This window comes from Poecilia reticulata, chromosome 7 (assembly GCF_904066995.2).
Source record: "Poecilia reticulata chromosome 7, P_reticulata-male-v2, whole genome shotgun sequence".
Lineage (NCBI taxonomy): Eukaryota > Metazoa > Chordata > Actinopteri > Cyprinodontiformes > Poeciliidae > Poecilia > Poecilia reticulata.
The window spans coordinates 5,910,162-5,931,539 of NC_088836.1; the positions used below are offsets into that span (position 1 = coordinate 5,910,162).

The following is a 21,378-nucleotide window of genomic DNA, read 5'->3' on the forward strand; positions in this document are numbered from 1 at the left end:
GCTGCACCCACCTCAGCACCCTGTCGTTGGGGCTTCCTTTGAGGAGCTCGCTGCCCGGCTGAGCCAGGTGTTGCTTATCGTGGGTCTTAGAAAGCTTCTCCGCAGCAGCGATCGGGCATCCGGAGAGACTGGGAGGACGGAGGAGCAGAAAAGCCGATGAATTTTAAAAACAACGCAGAGCTGCTGACAACGCAAATCGACATCACACTGATGCGGGCTGACACATTTGCTGTCCTGCATGCATGCGCTTGCAAATCCTCAAAGGGAAATGCGTATGCTGTGCAAAAAGCCCGTCCAGCAGAAACGCTCATAAACGACACAGATTAGCAACGGCTCAGACGGGATACCTGCGGTGTGTGTTGCGGTTGCTGTTTACGTGGCCCTGACCAGTGCAGCCAGGAGTCGGACACTTCAGCACATTTTCATGCATGGCCAGAACTGAGCAGAAGAATCACAGATTCAGAAGGAAAAAAAAACACAATCTAAACAACTTCATGCCCTCAAACTATCATCAGACACGTCTTTCAGACCAGATTGGTTCTTTCCACAGATCTGCTATTTTACACTAGCCAAGATTTTTTAATGCTGCAAGGGTGAACTAGAAATAATAAAAAAAAACAGTGAAATCAAAATCAAAAATGTAGCAGCCAGACAATCTTTTGAAACCACATGAAAAGCTGCCATAATGATTCTGCCATCGTGAAATTTCCTCTCCTCAGAAATGTGTTTGTATTCAGAGTGAAGACCAACCCAAACTCACTCTCTGGGGGGATCCTGTCCTTGTGCGGACAGCCTGACAGGCTGCGGTGGTGGGGGTAGAGACCGGTCACATGGCCCGTCCCGTCACACCCCGGCGTGGGACACTTGTTCTCTCTCTTCTCCGGCCTCTCTGGAAACAGACAGACAGACAGAGAGAAAGAGAGAAAGAAAGAAAGAGAAATGAGAAGGGCAAGAATGAGGTGGGAGAGTGGGATGAGAAAGGAGGACAGGACCGAGTGGTTAATGCCATCAGACCGTCTGCTTGGCTGAGCATGAAATCTAGACATATTTCAGACAACTGCACCACAGCAACACCATCTGTATCCCTTCAAGCATCTGTGTAAACGCACAAGGTGTTTTCTGGATTAACCTGAATGCGATTCTGCAAGTCTCCATAGATTATTGAAGACTCATTCTGAAAGATGCCCTGTTGCTATAGGGATGTGACATTTTCAGCTGTCTTGTTTGGTAAAACAAGGCATCCTTTATAAACTATCCATAATTAAAGAGGCTTGCTTTCATTTAGTTCTGGTGTAGGATGCAAAAATTAATCACAACTTCTATCTAGTTTTACTTTGTGGAGCCATCCTGTCCGGCATGATGGTTTGCTTTTACTTTATTTTTCTTTAAACTTCAAAATTTGTGGATTTTCCTGTGAAACACAACTTCAAATTATTCTTGAAATGTTTCTGTGGAGCATCTATAAAATATTCTAAAGAAGAAGATCCTACTTGACAGCCATTCATTTTCTTTGGCGCTGATTAGCTGCAACTCTAGTCCAGATTTAAGGAAGACTGTAGATGTTAGCTCCCATGGTAGCGCCAAGATGGTTTCCACTATGTGCATTAATGCATATTAAGTTATGGTTGGTGTCTGAAATTATTAAAAAAAGGAATTTATAAACATTTTAGAGGTAAGTACTTATTTAAGAACTTGTGTTCTTTAGGTGTACAGAAGTTCTATAAAACTTTCCAATATTTCTAATAAGACTGCATAAAATCTGCAAAAGCTATGAAACAAATTTATGGGAACAATAACAATTGAAAAAAGAAACATGTCTTGACTTTACATTCAGCCATTTTTACATGCATAAATACAGAAAGCGATAATTAGCAAACCTGGTTTTCATGATGATGTTTTTTATTAGTAAACTACAGTCATTAAAAATTATTATTTCTATTAATTCTATTCATTATTATTGTTTGCATGCATGCATACACATACATACATACATACATACATACATACATACATACATACATACATACATACATACATACATACATACATACATACATACATACATACATACATACATACATACATACATACATACATACATACATACATACATACATACATACATACATACATACATACATACAGATAAACAGTTTTCCTGGAGCGGTAAGTTATTTCTCCGCCATTAGCACATTTAGCAGCGTATAAACAAGAACAATTGACAGTGCTAAAGCCCTCCTCCTGGCTCTGATTGGTTGACAGCAATAGCAGCTCAGAGAGGAGATGAAGGAGATCAATCTTTCCACAGATCACATGGCGACAGTTTTAATACATATGTAAAAAACATATCTTTGTAAAAGTTACATTCTGCAGTTTTAATTAAGTTTAAAATGTTCTAATGTACCTTCAAAAACTTTGACTTTCCTAAATATGAGCCTATAAAACCAGCCATAGAGATAAACATCTTTCCAGTTGAAATCCCTCAGGTTTTCACTGGTACATCATTTTGGTCGTATTGTAAATCAATGTCACATCAACTCTCCACAAACTTAAAATGATCCAGTCAATCTGCCTTTGTTTGATCTTTCAGGGGAACTAAAAACATGCCACTTATCTTTTCAACCGTCTACTTCCCGTTGAGCATGTTTTGGTTAAAATTACAATCCATAAAATGTTCACATGTATCTAGGTTAATATTGGGCTAAGTTCATTTGAAAGGTAAATGTCAGCATGTAGCGGAGACTGGCACGTGAAATTAAATATTGACAGGATGAGGGGCTGAACGTGCTAGCTTTGGTTTAGAAATCCAGTATTTCATCTCAGTGAGTTCATTACACAGACGTTACACACTGAGCTACTTTTGTTTAAGGCTGCAACCAGTCGTGTGTGTCAGCTTAAATACCGAGTTATATGCAAGTCCTTTTTGCATCAGCAGTTGTGTGTGAGACACTTTGGGGTAATATTATAATCCATGCTTAACTATTTCTGTTTATGCAGACTTCGCTGCGTTATCTTGTTGCATGGTTTGATCAAACTTATTAACCTGCATTGAACGTTTTTCCCTAAAATCTTTTACAAATGTGTAAATATGTCTTCATTTTAGCTTTCAGTTGAAAAAATGGCTTTTTATAGATGTACATGATATTGTAGCTACAATATTCAATCCAAAAAAGAGGTCAGAAATGAATAATTCAAAGAAATCAAGATTAGTTTGTGCTTTCTCTCTTTTTTAATGACTTACCAATTTTGCTCATGTTTTTCGAATTCTTAATTTCTTTACATGGGAAATGAAAATGAAGAGATGAAATCTAAACTGCAATCACAAAATGAGAATTTGATACATAATAAACATACATCATTCTTCTTTGCCCCAAAAGTAAGAACTAGATTGAATTAAGTTAAGAATTAGGTTCAGCAACAAATATCTTTGTTTCTGAACTCATCTATTTATTGAACAATTTAGCAGCAAAAAGGGGATTTTGAGTTGAAAATGTTGCTTATTTTGTCGATATACAGTTTTTGATTAAACTGCAATTAATTGTGATTCATTAATAGAAACCATGTAGTTAAATCGATTAAGCATTTTAATCGAGTTCCACGAGTCTTAACTATTTATCTGTTCGAAATTGAACTTTTATTGTTATGTTCTACTTTTGTAATACCTAAGCATTTTTATAATAGGTTTCATGTAATTTTTTACTTGTATGTTATTTATCTTTAACCGTTTCCCCTTTTTGTTTTCCTTTTAAAGTACTATGAACTACTGTGTGTTTCACAAATATATTTTTTAAAGATTTCAAATGTATCCAAGCGGTACTTTTTGACTGAAAGGCAGCCAATTAGTTTCGCATTATTATTTACATATTAATTTATGTCAGAATCAGGTGGAAAAAAAAATAATTATAAAGCTTTTCAGAGCAGTAATGGTTTAATTGAAATTGTGGCAGTTTGACCTCTTGTTTCATGTTTTCTATTGTTTGTTTAATTAACAAATACGGAAGTAAAATAAATAAAAAAACTAAGCGTGGTCCTCCCAAATGATTTTGGAGGTAGGCCAGGAAATATCTGTGCCACTGGAGAGGAAAGTGGAGCAAGAGGACAGAGCGATGCTCTGTTGGCCTTCAAATTGAATGTTAACGAGACATGCATCTCCTAATTAGCGACGAGGAGAACATGAACGCCACCACAGGAGGGAGCTGGGGCCAAGGAGAGGGCAGCACTACCAGGCATGTAATCACACTGCTGCTTCACCGTGAGCATGACAAGTGGGCAGCGTGCCAGCAGTGAAATACGAGGCCCGAGCACACGTAAACAAACACTCCACGCACGGTAGCAGCGGAGCAACCCACACTCCTTCTCCTCTCTTGACGTGCCATCTCCTCGGCCTCTCTTCGAGCACTTCCTCTCCACACTTCAGTGCCGTCTGCTCAGCTGGAGCCTCTTCATCCACATTACAATGTAGATGGGAGGATCCGCGCAGAGCGTGATTCACCAATGTTTATTTGGTTTGCTGTTTATCTGGACTCGCTGCTTCCATTGTTAGGGTTTGGACGTGAACATTCATGCTGATTTACTTCAGAGTTTTCCCGCAACTGTTTGCTTTCGTCATAAATATTACAATGTGAATAGTATATATAACTATCCATCCGTTATCTTCCACTTGATCGGGTGTCACCAGATCAGCAATCTCAGACTCAGTATTCTCTCTTCCTCACTTGGGCCACCTCCTCTGGGGGAATCCTAAAATATTAGGAGTTGAGGAGCCGTTTGAACTGGCTCCTCTCGATGCGGAGAAGCAGCGGCTCTACTCTGAGTCCCTTCCAGATGAACAAGCTTCTCACTCTATCTCCAACAAGACCCCCTACAGAGTAAACATTTTTAGTCACTTTTTGGTCTTTTGGTCACTGCCCAGAGTTTGTGACCATAGATGATGAAGGTAAGGAACATAGATCAGCCAACTGAGCTCTTCACCACAACAAACTGCTGCAGCGCTCCCGTGATAGCAGATGCTGCATCAATCTGCCTATTGTTCGCAATTTATTTTCCTAATTTTTGAACAATTAGGAAAAAAATACTTGTCATCCATCTCTATCTCAGTGTGGTCCTGAGGCCTCCAAAGTGGATCCCCTCAACACCGTGGCTGAGCCTAGAAATTCTGTCTCTAAAAATTGTGAGCAGAATCAGTGGCAAAGGACAATCCTGGAGGAGTCCAACTCTCACCTCTCGCTTCAATGAGGCCCAAACTCTGACACCAGTGGTGCAGTCCATTTGAAGGTGTGTGGTAGCACATTAAATAAAATTCTATCAATATTCTGATGAGAACAATGACTCTCCTGAAGGTGACCCAAGAGCTGAGCTGTCACAAAGTTTGGTATCAATACATCACTAGTTTACTGGAATCCTGATTGTCTACATGTCAAAGCAAAACATGGTAAAACTACATTTCTGTTGTGCAGGTAAAATATTTTAGGGACTTTCTGACCTTTGCTGAAGTAGGTCTTCCGGATGATGTCTAGGTGCTTGGGTCTGTCCTCAATGGTGAAATATCTCTGGTGGTGGAGGTCTGGAGCGCGGAGCAGCTCTCTAGGCCCGGCGGGCTTCACCTGCTCAGCCTTGAGAGCGATGGCCTGCTCCAGGAGACCCAGGTTCCCTCTGGTCATGTCGAACATCTCCGACTCATCGGTCACCGTGGAACGCTGAGACAGACTGTCTTCATCATCTCGCTCATCGTCTCCGTCGAGGTCATCAAAGTCTTTGTCCTCCGACTTGTCGGATCGCACTTCAATGACATCCGGGGAGGCCGAGGAAGAGGCCTTGTGGAGTTTGTAGTTCTCCAACCTTGGGATGGAGTAGTAGTCGTCGAGCGGGCTGGCCCCGTGGGAGCTGAAGCTTAAAGGAGGGCTGCTTTTGAAGTTGTGAAGCGAGTCGTACCTGTCGCTGCTGTAGTCCTCCTGAAGGATGTGGTTTTCTGTCTTGATGTGAGTTCCCTGAGCTGCTGCTGTGCTGGTGATAGTTCGGACGGCGGTTGGCACATCAGATACGGAGAGGAAAGGCCTCCTTTGCTCCTCTTCATCCTTCTCATCGTCCCCCTCGTCTTCTGTCGGGGTCTCTTGCGTCTGCTGCACCGACACCACCATCTCCTCCTCCTCTTCGCCTTTGATCTGTTTGCCATGGCTCACATGGTTGCTCATGTTAACACGCTCGCCTTGTTCTTCCTCCACCTTCCTCGCCTCATTCTGCAGAACAGATGACTCCTCCGGAGATCTTTGTGCCTCCTCCTCCTCCTCCTCCTCGTGCGTGGCCCCCTCCTGCTGACGCTTTGCTTCTTCACCCCGTTCAGCTGCCGCTCTGACATCTTCAATCTGCTGCACAACTACGCCAACAGCGTGGCCGTTGGAGACCCGGCCCAGGTGGAGCAGGGAGTCAGCCACCTCTTCGGCGCTCTGGGAGGGAGGCTGGCGCACCTTGGCGTTGGGCGACGTGGCTCGGTGCTCCGGCTCCACAATCACACACTCTTGCTCTGTGGAAAGGCAGAGAAGAAGAGGTTCCAGCAGTCTGAGTCATGCAGTGAGCTCAAGCTGTTGTCAGCAACATCTCTGTCATCGCTTGCATCACCTCGCTGCCTGTGAAGTGACAGCGCAGTGAAAACGACCCGCTGCGACAAATCTGCAGCTTGTAGATAGAGAAAGAGAATTGATCCAGTTCTAATCAAGAGGTATTGCAGCACATTTCGTCTTCACTTTGTGTCCTCACGCTCTTGAAGATGAAGAAACACAGCACTAACTCACCCTGTATAGTTTTATATAGTTGTTTAAAACCCTCTGAACTTTCTACTAACTTTTTAAAGTGGTTTTAACGATCGATCGGTTTTTATGGGGATTTTTGGTTTCTTTTTCACATATTTTTCTGTTCAGATTGTTGAGTCACCAAGCATCGACCTACAGTGCCCTGCAAAAGTATTCACACCCTTGAATCTTTTCACATTTTGCCCTGAACTTACCCTAAACCATTTTTCCATCTACTCAGCTCAGCTTCACTTGTCCTCCCAAACAAAAGCATTTCAACAGAATAAATCTGTCACCACCATGTTTCATGACGTGTTTAGGATGATGTGCAGTGTTACTTTTCAACCATCAACAGCATTTTGCATGTGGGTCAAAATACTTAATTTGGTCTCATTTGAACAGTGCAATTTTCTCCCTGTCTGCTTTTTATGGGTACACCGATAAATCAGCCACAAAGTCAGAGTCAAGTTTCAATCTTTGACAACTGGGAAAAAAAACATTTTTTTAATCAAATCTACAAAATGTACATCACCTCTAACTCTGCATTTCTGTAATCTGTCAAGGGCATGGGAATTGATTGAATGTGACGTTTACTCCATTAGAAGTATAAATAGGCATTCAGTGTTGTTTTATTTTCAGAAGACCTTTTCAGCCAAATTGTGTTATCTTTTAGGATTTTTGTAACCAAACCAAAAGAAGAAGAAAATATTTTAAATGCTCAAAGGCAACATGGTACTATGGACACAGTGGGTGTGACTATTCTGACAAGAATTTATACAAACCTGAGTCTCTCTGCCAGCCAATGGAGTTAAGCCTCCAGATGAGAGCTGAAGTATCGGGAGTGTTTGTAGAGGAATAAATCAAGAAGCTAAGTTTGTTTTTATTCAGTTAGGATTACACTCTGAAATGTAAAGATTTTACTTGTACCAGTCTGAGGTACAAGTAAATTCTGTGTGCGCTTTGGGGCCCCCTGTTGGACTGGGGGACCCAACAGAGCAAGTCAGGTTGACAAATGCCCCATTTGAAAAGAAAATTTTCATAGCTGTGTTTACACTTTACCCCAAATTGCAACTTGTGTCATAAAAATGTGAAGGCCCTGATGTGACTATTATAAAACAGCAACAACGTATTTGGTCTTCATATACAAAATTAGTTTCACCGTTGGCTCTCAAGTTGATCATAAAACAAGTTGGGTGTCAGTGCAGAACACAGAACACACACACTGTGGCCTGTAAGTGCCACAGCACCTGATTGGCAATCAGGTGCTGTGGCACCTGATTGGCCAACTAGACCCCCGCCCCGTTTATCGTTGGGTCAGCTCTGCTTATTTGTTTCATTAACAAAATCCAAACAGATTAAATCTCGTTGTTACAGAAAATATCAACTAGTATTTATCACCCTGTTATTCATTTGTGCAAGTTTTATGTATTTATTGTTATTGACTTTGAAGTATTGTTTATCCTTGTTGCCTTGTCTCCTCTTCTCAGACAAATTTCTCCCATGTGAGATAATCTTAAATAATAAATATAGCTCATACTTTCTGTTTGACAATGTCAAATAATTATCATTAGGAGTAAATGTTTGAACAGTTTTAAACTGGGAACAATATTTAGCTTTAACGTCCATCTGAATGTTTTCTTCTTTTAAATTTTCAACTTAGAAAGTGAAATTTAAACACGGTTTTCTATGGCTTACCCAAATTGTCATAGCAACCTCATAAAACGGAAACATTTTGCCCAGGTTGTTGCTTTCCAAAAATTCCTCAGCTTAAGTTCTGTGTAAGAAACCAACTGCTGTATAAACTCCTCATAAACTACTGCGAGGTTACGGGATGCTTCATTCACAGGCTCCATGCTGTCTGTGTGGAAAATGCTGTTTCAAAACAAAAATGGCTGAATAATGTCTTAAATATTTAAGGAGAGGAAGATGATTGAGGAAACTTATAAAGTTTGAAGTTTTGTCTAAAATTAACATTAAAAAAGGTGAAAAACCTTCAGGTTGTTAAGCCTTACCTTCATCACCTGCTGATGTTTTCTCCTCCTCCTGCTGCTGCGTCTCCTTCTCCTCTTCCTCTTCCTTCATCAGTCCCTCAACATCCTTCTCCAGGGGCTCAGTCACTAACTCTTCATCCTCTGCACCTCCATCCTTCTCTTCCTCCTCTCCTGACCCGGTGACCTCCTTTTCCACCTTCCCTCCATCCTTCTCGGCCTCCTCCTCTGCCTCGCTGCTGCCGTCGCTCTCGGCGCTGAAGCCCTCATCCAAGGCGAGCTTCAGGGGGTGGGACTTCCTCTTGGAGGCGGGCTTCTCCACTTCCTGTTCCTGCTCCTGCTCAGCTTCCTCCAGACGGCGCTTCCTGGCGATGGGGCAAGCCAGAAGGCTTGTAGGGGAGGAGACACAATCGGAACCGTTTTAGGACCAGAATCAAGTTCACCTTTGACCTTTGTGAAAGCTCATGCAGTATCAGGAAGCAGAAGAAAAAAAAAACAAAGGAAATAGTTTAGAGATGAAGAAGCATGGAGCTGATCTTGCAGTATGACATGTGGCCTGCGGGTGGCGCCCCGCTCGCTCCCTTAGACATCAAAACCAATCTCAGCCAATTGAGTGGAACGTTTAATGAACAACTTGTATGGAGAGGTGGGCTGGCGGGCGAGGCAGCAGAGGGTGAAATCCAATAAACTCCCTCTTATTCGCACCTGGAAGATGCCGAGGGAGACCGAGGGACGATCTATAAACAAAGTGCATCTGAAATTGCCTGCTGAACGAATACACATGTAAACAGATAGCTAATATCTTCCCTTCAATAAAGAGGAGTCACAAACCGGTGAACCTCCACCCTCCCACCCCCTTTAGGCATCACAGGGTCTCTGCGGGCGACAGCACATGTGTGGAATGGAAGGAGGAGAAATGAGGCTGGAGTGAAGAAGCCGGACAAAATCACATCTCACTGCTGCTGGCTTCAAGATTCAGAGCAGGACAAGAGCTGCAATTGGCATCTTTTGATTGGCTGTTATTCATGATGTAGTTCAGATCCCTCTGATCTTAAGTGATGCTTTTATATCAACGCCTCAGTGTCATTTCTATAAATTTGTTGTTTTTTTTTTTGTATATTTGTTGAAACTGTCACAATGTCATGACAATTTATGAGACAGATAACCTGTGAAAACATTGAGTTCCTCTGCCTTATCCAAGTGTTCCCAGTGCTAACTAGTAACAACCAATCAGAGACAGGAGGTGGGTCTTAGTGCTGTCAATTACCGTCCTTATGGCGCTGCTCACATCCCCCCACCTCCCTCCCTGCCCTGCTCTCTGCAGCTAGCATAGCCTGTTGTGAATGTAATGTATATCAGGCTAGATAGCATGGCCACAGATGATGGCAGATAAATAGTTTGCCTGTAAAGATAAGTTGTTGTCTGGCATTAGCACATTTAGCAGCAACTATACAAGGTTTATCAGCAGCGCTACAACCCTCCTCCTGGCTCTGATTGGTTGTTTTTGGTCTGGAGCGGTGCATCCAGACCAAAAACAACCCACTGCTCTAGCTCTCCCCAGCAGTAGCTCAAGGAGAAGATGGAAGAGATCAATTTTCTTCACAGATTATCTGTCTCATAGCAAACTGTCACGACATGGTGACAGTTTCAGCAAATATGTAAAAAGCATATTCCTTATAATACTTTTATACTGCAGCATTAAAGCTGGAAATGCAACTCTACACATCTAAGTAATTGGAGTTGTATTAAACCATAAGTGCTTCATTTTGGATTATTTTAAAACAGACACCATACTGCCTCCATTTTAGTTTGTTAAGTTATACAATCGCACAATTAAACTACGGCCAAATGTCTCATCAGTTCAAATCTGAAGTGAATGCTTTTTCTTAGACAAGGCCTTAAAAAATTATTTATTTAGAAATACTTCAGCATATTACAAAAACAATTTCATACTTTAATGGGATTTCATGTGAACGACCATCATGGCGTGGTGCTTACATGTGGAGAAGGAGGCGAATGATACATGGTTGTAGTTACAAATGAACATCTAAGAACTTGGAGTACATGGAGCACTCCCTCTACTTTAACACATCAAAAATAGTTCTGCCAACGACCTTGAGAGAAATCTACTGATTTGTGAACATTACATTCATTTAATTATTGTTCTTACACCATATATAACTTAGCTTTAGCTTGTTCATATGACAGAGAAATGATTTCTCTGTCATATTTCAGAGAAATTTCAGTCAAAATGTAAAAATCTAAGGAGGTTGTTTTATCTTAAAGTCCTTGCACTACCTACAAACAATCCGAACATATCCAAATGTTTGGCGAAGTATGGAACACCATACGGGTGATGAAGCCAAAAGGTTTCAGTAAGGCTGTTAGTATTTATTTAATTGAGAGAGGCCATCTTGTGTCAGAATAATGTTGACATGTAGAGATTCATAGATCACTTACTTCTTTGCCTGATGTTGGCACCTATTAGTGCTGCTGTGATCATGGTATTGTCAAGTTTGTCACATCAGATCAAACTGAAAGAGTCCCAGCTTTTCACTGACACTTTGTATGTGTGTGCGCATGTGTGTGTGCGCATGTGTGTGTGTGTTCATCTAAACGCGGGACCTGAGTGCACAGCCCACCAGCTGCCCATCAGGTTTGAAGCTGTTTAATTAAAATGTTATGGATCATTCGTTTTTCATCTGTAATCCACGTTGGGACTCAAGTGTTTCTTAGCTGTGAGCAGCAACTCAGTTTTCGGTCTTGATTGTCTGGTGTATCATTCATTTTTTTAAATTAATTTATTAAGTTAATAATATTGTATTTCTACAGTGAAAATTGATTAATTAATTAATAATGAATTCCCAAGGCAACACATAGTTTCAAAACCGAAGGAAAAGAAAGGACCAGTAGACAGATGTTGAAGGCTGTGGTAGCGGCCTGACAGTCAAATTAAAAGCTGATGCCTCACTTTCACAATTAAGTTTAGAAAGACCCACCCAAAATATCAAAGAGTCTAATAAGACTAGTTTCTTAGATGTGGGGTTTTATGAATGTCTATATTTCAGAAAGGATGGAATCATTTTGATACAGTAGATGTGGCCCCTAATATATGAAATATGATATTGGATATTTAGTGATGGGTACAAAAAACATGGTCTTGGAAATAAATCATGATGATGATTTGAATTTCTTGTGTGAGATCAAACATTTTAATTCAAATGTGCAATCTTTTCAAAGTATCAGCAGAAGGTGAGTCATTCATTGTTTTTCGTTTATTTTTCATTTTCTGCTTTCATGGTCACTTTTTGACAAATTAATCCCATTTAAATGTATTTGTTTTTAGGAGTGTCAGTAAAATCGTTAGTTTTTAAATTTGAAAGTTTCAATAGAAGCACTGTAATCATAGCTTCCCTTTAAACACAGGTCATCAACAAACACCTGGATTAACGGTATTTCTGGCGAAAGCGTTTCTACTCAGTTTTAATCTCCCTTCAGTGTTCTGTCTGGGATTTCTCCCATTGAAGTGGATTTCTCTGGTAAAATTTGAAACGGGCAAATCAGTGAACAGAAGAAGACGTTGTGAAAAATGACATTGGTTTTCCAGGCTGTTTTAGTATTGCAGTCTGGCTGTAGTTAGTGAATGAAGCCGTTCAGACCGTGTTGGCCGTGCTTCCAAATAACGAATTAGCATTAGCAGCTGCCTCGCAGTGGAGGACGAATGTTTAATTTCCGGTAAGCTTCTTAGCGTCAAACTGGTATCTACACACGTCATGGGCAACAGCCAAGGGTCCAAACCACAGGACTGGTTTTCACCAGACTACAGCCCTTATTTAAAAGAGAAGAAAGAATCAAAATTCTTAGCCTGTTGGTCTCGTCTGAATGTAGACTTAGCAAAAAGGTTGACTGCCACGCTTCCTCATCACAATTCACTTTACAGCTAGATTTAGATGATTAGATGCTTCAAAATGATTTCTCAAGTGAACTTTCTTTTGAAAATTCCTGCCGTTTTCAAACTTTAACAAAAAAATCTTATCATACTGAACCCTATCGTTATAATATCTAATCTAAATCGTACCGCTGAATCTTTCAGGGTTCAAATTCATATTTGTGGAAGCGCTTTTTGCATCTCAAACCTGTTTCCTCTGATTGACTCTAAAAGCAAACAGCAGGTGGAGGATGGCAGACAGAGGAGGGGGGACAGACAGAGGGTGGGTTTAATCTGCCCTACCTTCTGTGTCGTGAGTATCTCCCACTGATATGGCCGGAGCCATTGCATCCGGGGGTGGGGCAGCTGGATGGGATGGATGGAGGTTAGAGATATGTTTAAGACACAAGAGCATTTTAGTCCTTGTGCAGTAGCAGCAGCAGCAGTGATAAACACAGGCAGTAAAAAGAAAATTAAGATAAAGAAAACAAAGCAAAGAGATGCAAACGGGGCAAACGTGTCACACAAATGCACATGTACAAAGGAAGATATGCAGCCCGGCCCGTCCAGCCGACACACATGATGCATGAATGCAGGTGGCATCCAGCCGGGGGAAGCAGAATATTATGTGTCGTACATCAACCCTGGCCTATATCCTGTTACTACGAGCGATAAAGATCAGCCGAGACCTGCTGTAATTTCCCCTGTTCGCCTCTCTTCACCAGTCATCATCATCATCACCATCATCTTCGGTGCTCACTCCTTTCTTTTCTCTCTGCTTTTTGATTCAGGTTGCCATGACCCCTCAGGATGGCTCATTTTAATTCTCATTAACTTCCCCCAGCAATTGCCCTTTATTACTCCAATTATCCCTATTATTAATTTTACTTATTAAAAATTGCCGCATTAGCATTTTAAATGAGACACTCGCTGGCCTTCCCTACTGTTTCCTTTTTTCTCTCCCTCTCTCTTAATCCCTAAAAAGAGCCAAGCTTTTTTTTTTTCAACGCGCTGAGTGCAGATCAATGCTCCGAGGTGAAGTATGACAAAATGAAGGCGTGGATGAGGAGAATCATTTAGAACAGGGGAGGAAAATCTTTTTTTTCCCCAAAGGGCCTCATGACAAACCAGAACTGGCAACCAAAACTTTCCCAGTTTTACAATAAACTGTAAAAATACTTTTTTCTTCATGTGGAAACCTTAGAAATGGCAGACAACTTAGATTTTACATTTTGAAACAAAATCCTGAACGATCACTTCATTTTGAGCTCCATGTGGGCACCTTGCCATATTACAATGATAATATGAATAGCAATTTTTCAATTATTTTTTTTCTCGTAAAAAAAGAGACTTTTTTTCCCCTCATCCCATTTATGCAAATTGGATGTTTTTGCGCTTGATGAGTTTTTGCATTGTTTTGGTGAGCAGTACTTAAAAAAAATTCCTAAACTTGATTCTTTTTCACCCCACACCCAGAAATGTGCTCATGCAGTCAATAGAAAGAATATCTTCTACTGCCGTAATGACAAAAAAGACATTTTCTGAAGGGACTATGAAAAAAAAAATTGGAAATTACAAATGCTTTGTATTCTGAAATGGGGTACAGAGATTGCTAGTTTTAAAGGCCTATAAATGACTTGTCCAAAAATAAATGTAAAACAAAATTGTAAGATTTCATATTCCACTGTAGGTTTGGTTTGATAATTGAATTGGAGTTTCTCCATTAATACAGAACCTGCTTACCTCAGTCAGTCCCTCCTGGGTATTGCTATGCTTTATTTGGGATTGTTGCGGCTTAAAATTATGCATCCCATAACACGGACTGAAAAAAAAATATTTGGAAGTGTTGCACATAACTTCTCCCAAAAAGTCATGATTTAAAGACTTGAAGTGAAAGTGACATTTTCATGCACCTTCTTGAAATATTCTCAACATAAATCAAATCATGTCAAAGTGCAAAAGAGGAATTCAACATTGGTCATTCAAGTTAAAACATGAACTGGTTACAAAGAAGAAGCAAATTCTACAGAACGTCTCAAAAAGGTTTTTGAAAAAAAGAAATGTGAAAAAACGAGAAATGTTATTCTTTAGCTTTCATGCTGTCATCTCATAAACTCAGCTTTCAAGAGATGTTGTGAAACAGGGAGTTAAATTATCAAGGGGCAAAAGGAGTTGGTTAAAATTCAGCAGTTGCAGTGAATACAGTCAGAAATGAATACAATGCAGAAGGTGAAATTTTGCTACGACTGTTGAAAATCACAAATACGTGCCAAATTTGCGAATGATGACTAGATTTGCATTAATAGTTGCAACATTGCAACTTCCTGGAGGGACTGGGTAGTGGGTAGCTCACTGCTGGAGGACTTGAATCCCAAATGGGAAAATGAAGGCTGTTTTTTTTGTTTATTTCTCGAAAATAAAAGCAATATATTCAGATTCATGCACAGATTAACATTTCATTAATGTTTGAGTTCCAATTTTTCCACAGGCCGGATGAGGACGTCTAACGGACCGGATGTGGCCCGCAGACCATTACTCTGCAGGACGGGGGGGAGGAGAAGTGGCTTCCTGGTCCCCAAAGATGTCGGCTGTGTGGGAAACTACAGGAAGGCGGAGGCCGACAGACGAAACTACATAATCAGGCCTCGCCGTCCTCCTGGTTCACGCTTCCATCGGGAAAGCAAAAGAGATCACACGGCTCTTTCATCGCGTCTACTGTACACGCTCGTAGCAGGAAACAGCAAAAGGCTGCCAGGAATCAATAGCAGCATGTTGGAGGTACTGACCATGAGCTGAAAAGTGCTGATAATAACGAATAAAAACTAATATTATACAGCATTGTCTGAAGGAGCACCGCTGGTGTATGATGCTGAGGGGGGCTGCTGCACGGCGGCGCACATAAAAGAACTTTATGAAAGGATTCTGTACAAAGATGAAGGTGTTTCCTTACCTCAGCTCTTGTCCTACGAGCTCAATGGGAACTGAAAGAAAAAAAAAAGGAAGGAGAGGAGAAGAGGGAGAACAAAGGTGAATGACTGCTCAGAACGCAGCGCTGCTAAAAGAAACCCAGATCAATAAATCACAAATGCATACGAACCCCATGAGGATTTTCTCATAGAGGCTTACACGCTGCTGAATGTGTGATCAGATGGGGGAAAAAAACCTACACCTTCTGAGTTTACTTACACACATACATATGTATTTATATATAAACATACACACATCGGCACACATGCAAGATCGAGCACGAAACAAACAATACAGTGTAAAATCTGGCAGGTGGAAACACACACACGCACACACACACACGCACACACACGCACGCGCACACACACACACACACACACACACACACACACACACACACCCACACACACACACACATGCACGTGGAAAGCCTAAATCAGCCCACTGCTGCTCAGAAAGGAGGTGGGTTATGTGCAGACTTCAGCAAGAAAACAAGATTAATTGTTACACTTTAGTTATCATAATTGAGAAAATGAAATTAAAAAGCAAAAAAAAGTGCCTTCATCAGTAGAAAACAGGACTTCTTTCAGGGGCAACTTATAGTAATTGCCTCGAAAACATAAATCAAGCTGTGCTGGCGCGCAGCAGCCCGCTCCAGGCCGGCTGTGGGGCATCGATTGGGCGAGTTGAGCGATAGAACGAGTTGGGAGAAATATCCTACTTTCATTTGGAGCAAAATAAGAAAACAATAGCATCCTGGAGAATTCAGTTTGGGCTCTGATATCACACGCATTAATCACATGTCAGAAGCAGCCTGGGTAGCTGGCTACTCCAAACGCAAAGAAAATAAACACTAACACACACACAAACTTCTTTTTTTTTTTGTCTGTGTGTGTATGTGTGTGTGTGTGTGTGTGTGTGTGGGGGTGTGTGCGTGCGTGTGTGTGTGTAACATTTCAGTTTCTCAGTCTTTCATCATGCGGTTGGAATGACTGGACGCCTTCTTGCACTCTGAATGTTTCGTGAACTGCCGCTATGCTGTCTCTTCAAAACATCAAACACACACACACACACACGCGCGCACACACCTACACACACTTATGAACAAACACACTCAAAAAGAAAGTTTTATAAATATGTGCATATTAGACACTCATTCAAGGATACACCATACATAAATTACCAATCTTTGTGAAAATTTCTACTAATACATGAAAATGTGCACAGGATTCCTTCTACACGTCAGAGCTGAACTGATTTGAAGACAGCTTTCTGTTTCTGTAGCAGATGTTTTCCTACATTCACGTTTTGCATCGTTCTTTTCTTGCAAAGAAAAGGATTTAGATCTAAAATACAAGGCCTCAGTTCATTTTGAAAATCTTTACATGCATCAGGCGACAGAGACGGTTAAAAAAAAACTTCGATTATGTCATCTTTACATGAATTTTGTTTTGTTTAGCATTAGTTAGCAAAAAACATTTCAAAGCACTTTGTGTAAAATGGGGCTGCACAGTGGTGCAGTTGGTAGAGCTGTTGCCTTGCAGCAAGAAGGTTCTGGGTTCGATTCCCGGCCTGGGGTCTTTCTGCATGGAGTTTGCATGTTCTCCCTGTGTATGCGTGGGTTTTCTCCAGGTACTCCGGTTTCCTCCCACAGTCCAAAAACATGACTGTCAGGTTAATTGGCCTCTCCAAATTGCCCCTAGGTATGAGTGTGTGTGTGCATGGTTGTGTGTCCTGTGTGTCTCTGTGTTGCCCTGCGACAGACTGGCGACCTGTCCAGGGTGTACCCCGCCCCTCGCCCGAAACGTTGGCTGGAGATGGGCACCAGCAACCCTCCCGACCCCACTGAGGGAAAAAGGGTGCAAGAAAATGGATGGATGGATTGTGTAAAAGGCAAAAAAACTCGTTCAATTAAATCTAGACATTGTTCAACTGAGGTCAATTACTTATGAAATATAAATAAATTGAGTGTTTATTCTCATTTCAGTAACCATCAAAGACCCTTAAGATTCTTTTTTATTCAGTAAGAATTAAAATAACATCTCATTCCATTTTACTTATTTTCAAAGATAAACGATTTTGGCTGAAAGTTTGGGTGTGGAGCTGGCTAATCTTTTTAGTACCTGAAAAAGTCTGGTCTAAAATGAGCAAAACTACAAACATGTGAAATAGCAGCGCAACAAAATGAAAAAAAAAAGATCCTGAGGGACTAAATGATCCAGGCTTAACCTATAGTAATCTTTAAACCAAGCAAATAAACTCAGCAAGGACTTTGTTCATCCTTTGGTTTGAAATCTCTAATCAGAAGTTGAGGTTAGCATGAACAAACACATATAGACAATGGATTGATGGACTGGTTCTGATACATAGTTATGGTCATGTTATGAATGTGGTCATCTGCTGTAGTCCAGTAAACAAGGTCAGGAGAAAATGATGTCTTTGTTTGCTTGCTTCATATCTGAGGTGTTTGTCTGACCTAGCCGCTATACGTCAAAATATTCTTCTTTTGTAAACTAGATGCATTATGCCCTGAACCAAAATTATTATTCAACTGTCAGCTAACTGATCAGCAGCAGATTAAGCTAGATACAGTTATTGATATTTTATAAATGAAGCATGGAGCATGAAGCAATTACTTCCAACTACAAAGTTTCATTTAGGGAATTATTATTTTGTATTCTAAGACATAAATAAATGCATATAGCATTCAAGTACTGGAGGAATTGAAGCAATAGTTACTCTTCTTTCCAACAAGCATGCTGTTGACTGTGATAGTAATAATTACTTAGATAAGCTTGATTCTGAAGATTGAGTCCAAGTTTAACTAGTGCTACACAACCTGATGTAAAAAGTTGGGGGAAATGAAAGAAATTGGGTTTCTACAAATGTTGCTTCAAATTCCAGACTTTTCCAGACTCAACTTGGTGGATTGGAATGAGCAGTTAGACAGTGGGAGTCTGGAAATACCAACATAATCTTGTCTTGTTCAATACTTAGCCAGCGTTTCCATAGTAGAAACAATAACTACTCTTCAACAGCAGCAGATTATCAAACATCTGGATTATGATCTATCAAACATGTCAGGATTATTCAGAAGTACACATGGGCAGAAATAGTTACTCCTTAAGCTAAATTTTACATAAACTCTTCTACGTGGAACATATGCAGTGTACGCAAACAAAACCAAGTAATCAGTCAGCTCCGGTAGACGAGCGGAGGATGTTTGCATGTGAATCAGGGTGACTGAATGTGTATTTAACAGCTGCAAAAATCTTGACAAGGTGGAGAGACGCTACCGACGCTCACCTCTGATTCCCTTTGACCGAGTGCGAGTTCGCTTGTCGTCACCCTCCACACTCATCTGGGATGAAAGGAAGAGGCAAGAAGGGGAGGAAAGAGAAAGGCAAACAAGGGAAGAAACGGGAGGAAACAGAAAAAAGAGAGAGAAAAAAAAGAGACAGTCAGGGGTTAGTTGTCGAAAAAAGCCTCCAGAGTTCATTGTCTTTGTGTGCTTCAAAACAGCTGCTATAAAAAGATCCGTTCAAAATGTTCCCGTTCAAACACAGATGAAGTGTGGCGCTGACGCAAAAGAGGCCGTCGCACCTAGACACTTGTGTTCACACACACCGCTCCATCGCCATGGAAAAAAAGCACAAAAAGAAAACAAAAACACACTTAAAACATGCTAACATCATGTTCGCTTCATCACAAATGAGGGTTACATGGAAAACAAACTAGGAGCACCCACCCGCCCCCCGTCGCTCCCCCTGTAATTTCCTGCTTCTGAGTGCTACTCATGATTGTGGTCTGCGCGGAGGCAACAGGCGGCGCCGGCGCAGGGGGCCGCGGCCCCTGTAAGCGGAGGGGCCGACAATCATAACTACGTTGAATATAATAATAAAGCGAAAACACACGGGCCGCTGTAATAACCCTTTTAAGAAGAGGAGATGTGTGCGTCAATGTGTGTGTGTGTGTGCTTGTGCCTCGGCTTTTAAAGCCACAAAGGAGCAGGTGTTAACCCTCGTGCACGCGCACAGACTTACACACGTGCACACACTGACCATGGACCACACCTCCTCGTTGCTACCTCTCCACGCTTAGGGTCCCTCTATAAAGCTATCAGATGCTCTCTAGACACAATGGAGCCATTAGCTTTGATTACTGGACTCTGTTTTTTTTATATATTTCTGCTGTCCCTTCTTTCTGTCCCACACTTCCTTCTGCACTCTCCCCGTCTACAAGCCTTTCATCCCCCCTACAGACACCCCGGCTTGCCCATCCACTTAACTGCTTTGTAGCTCCTCTGTAGTCAAGTTGGCACAGTCACAGTGGGATTCAAACATAGGGTCTTGGTTTCTCTGAGTCGTTTTTTTTCTCGTCTTCACCCTATTTGGCAGAACCCCTTTCCTGCTAATAGACTACTTATGAAAAGAAGGAGAGGACGAAGGATGCGAGGAGGATGAAACAAGCTGTTGTTCTTGTTAAAGGCTTTTCTTCGCCCCTGACTCCCATCGAGGGTACATTCATTAGCAGTTGGCTGAAGGTACAGGTGCAGCCCCCGAACCCCTCCTTCCTGTTCGCCGCCTCATCCTGCTCCTCTAAGGCCTCAACATTTTCAATCAGGCTACGTCGCTTTCTGTCTGGCCACTACTGAGCGCTTCAGTCCTTCTGAGAGGGAAGACAAGTGTCTCATAGTCATTTGTGAGCTTGTCATATTTGTTCCTGCATTCAACCCAGAATTCACTTTAGTGTTTAAATGTGGAAAGATTGCCAACTTTAAAGGGTTAACAATGGATTTTTTCTTTTTTATTCTCCCAAACAAAATCACATATATTTTTATCATATTTTTGACAGTCATGGATATTTTTTTTACATATGAAGAGCAGCTGTCCATGCCTAACTGAAAAGTCGTCAGCATTAACTCTAAAGCAATAATCCGCTAAAGCCAAAGCGTTATTCCAACATTGTACTTAACTTAATTTAATGCTAACATGTTATAGCGCCAAATTAAACCATTTATTTAGAAGGTATTTCTTTACCTTATTCATTTGTTTGACTAAGGTAAACAAAATAAAGATTAAATAAAAATAAAAAGAGAACTCGAGGAGGGAAAACCCCACAATCTTCACCTGCTTTGAAATATGAGCAACAATGTAAACTACTAATTACCTGAAAAGTTCTCAACAGTCGATAAGCAAAACTTCAACACAGATTGTAATGTTTATTCAACTGAAGGTTTACAAAACAGCCAAGTGAATTTGTGCATTAGAATTAATCTATAAAAATAAATTTGGGGAAGCTAACTGCCATTAGCAAAAAGTTAGTAAAAGTTATCAAAAAGCACTAAATAAAAAATTTGCTCCTCTACTATAGCATTAGCAGATAAGTGGAAGTGCGTCGGCCACTGTGACCAAATTTAAGATCATTTTCAAAAATCTAATTATAGTCTGAAGAGTCACTCAACAGGAGTCCATTAGGATCAGCATTCATAATCTGTCATATTTCATAGGAGGGGGATGCCCCACCCAGGATCAGAATCATGACCAATAAATATAGCGTGGAATACTAAATATTGAAAAGAATGAAATTGAGTTATAAGGGAAATTTAAATAAATATGTATATTTTTTTTTAATGCGGCTCAGTGGAAGAACAGGTGCACAGCTGATCAACACAGCTGATCCTGGTTTGGCCTCGGATCATTTACTGCAT

General features: G+C 41.0%; 1 protein-coding gene across 14 annotated transcripts in view; it reads right to left on the minus strand.

Annotated features, from left to right (window-relative positions):
* Positions 1–21,378, minus strand: part of myt1b (myelin transcription factor 1b) — a 141,661-nt gene that overhangs the window by 22,001 nt on the left and 98,282 nt on the right. For 12 of the 14 annotated variants that reach the window (XM_081608670.1, XM_081608669.1, XM_081608667.1 and 9 more), the window contains 8 exons: positions 18,975–19,029; positions 15,652–15,682; positions 13,005–13,067; positions 8,798–9,162; positions 5,483–6,520; positions 761–889; positions 348–438; positions 12–128 (listed from right to left, as the gene is read on the minus strand). In XM_081608670.1, coding sequence (XP_081464796.1) covers positions 12–128; positions 348–438; positions 761–889; positions 5,483–6,520; positions 8,798–9,162; positions 13,005–13,067; positions 15,652–15,682; positions 18,975–19,029 — 1,889 coding nt within the window. The remainder of the gene's footprint in view (positions 1–11; positions 129–347; positions 439–760; positions 890–5,482; positions 6,521–8,797; positions 9,163–13,004; positions 13,068–15,651; positions 15,683–18,974; positions 19,030–21,378) is intronic. The other 2 variants (XM_081608663.1, XM_081608671.1) reach the window with 1 other exon arrangement.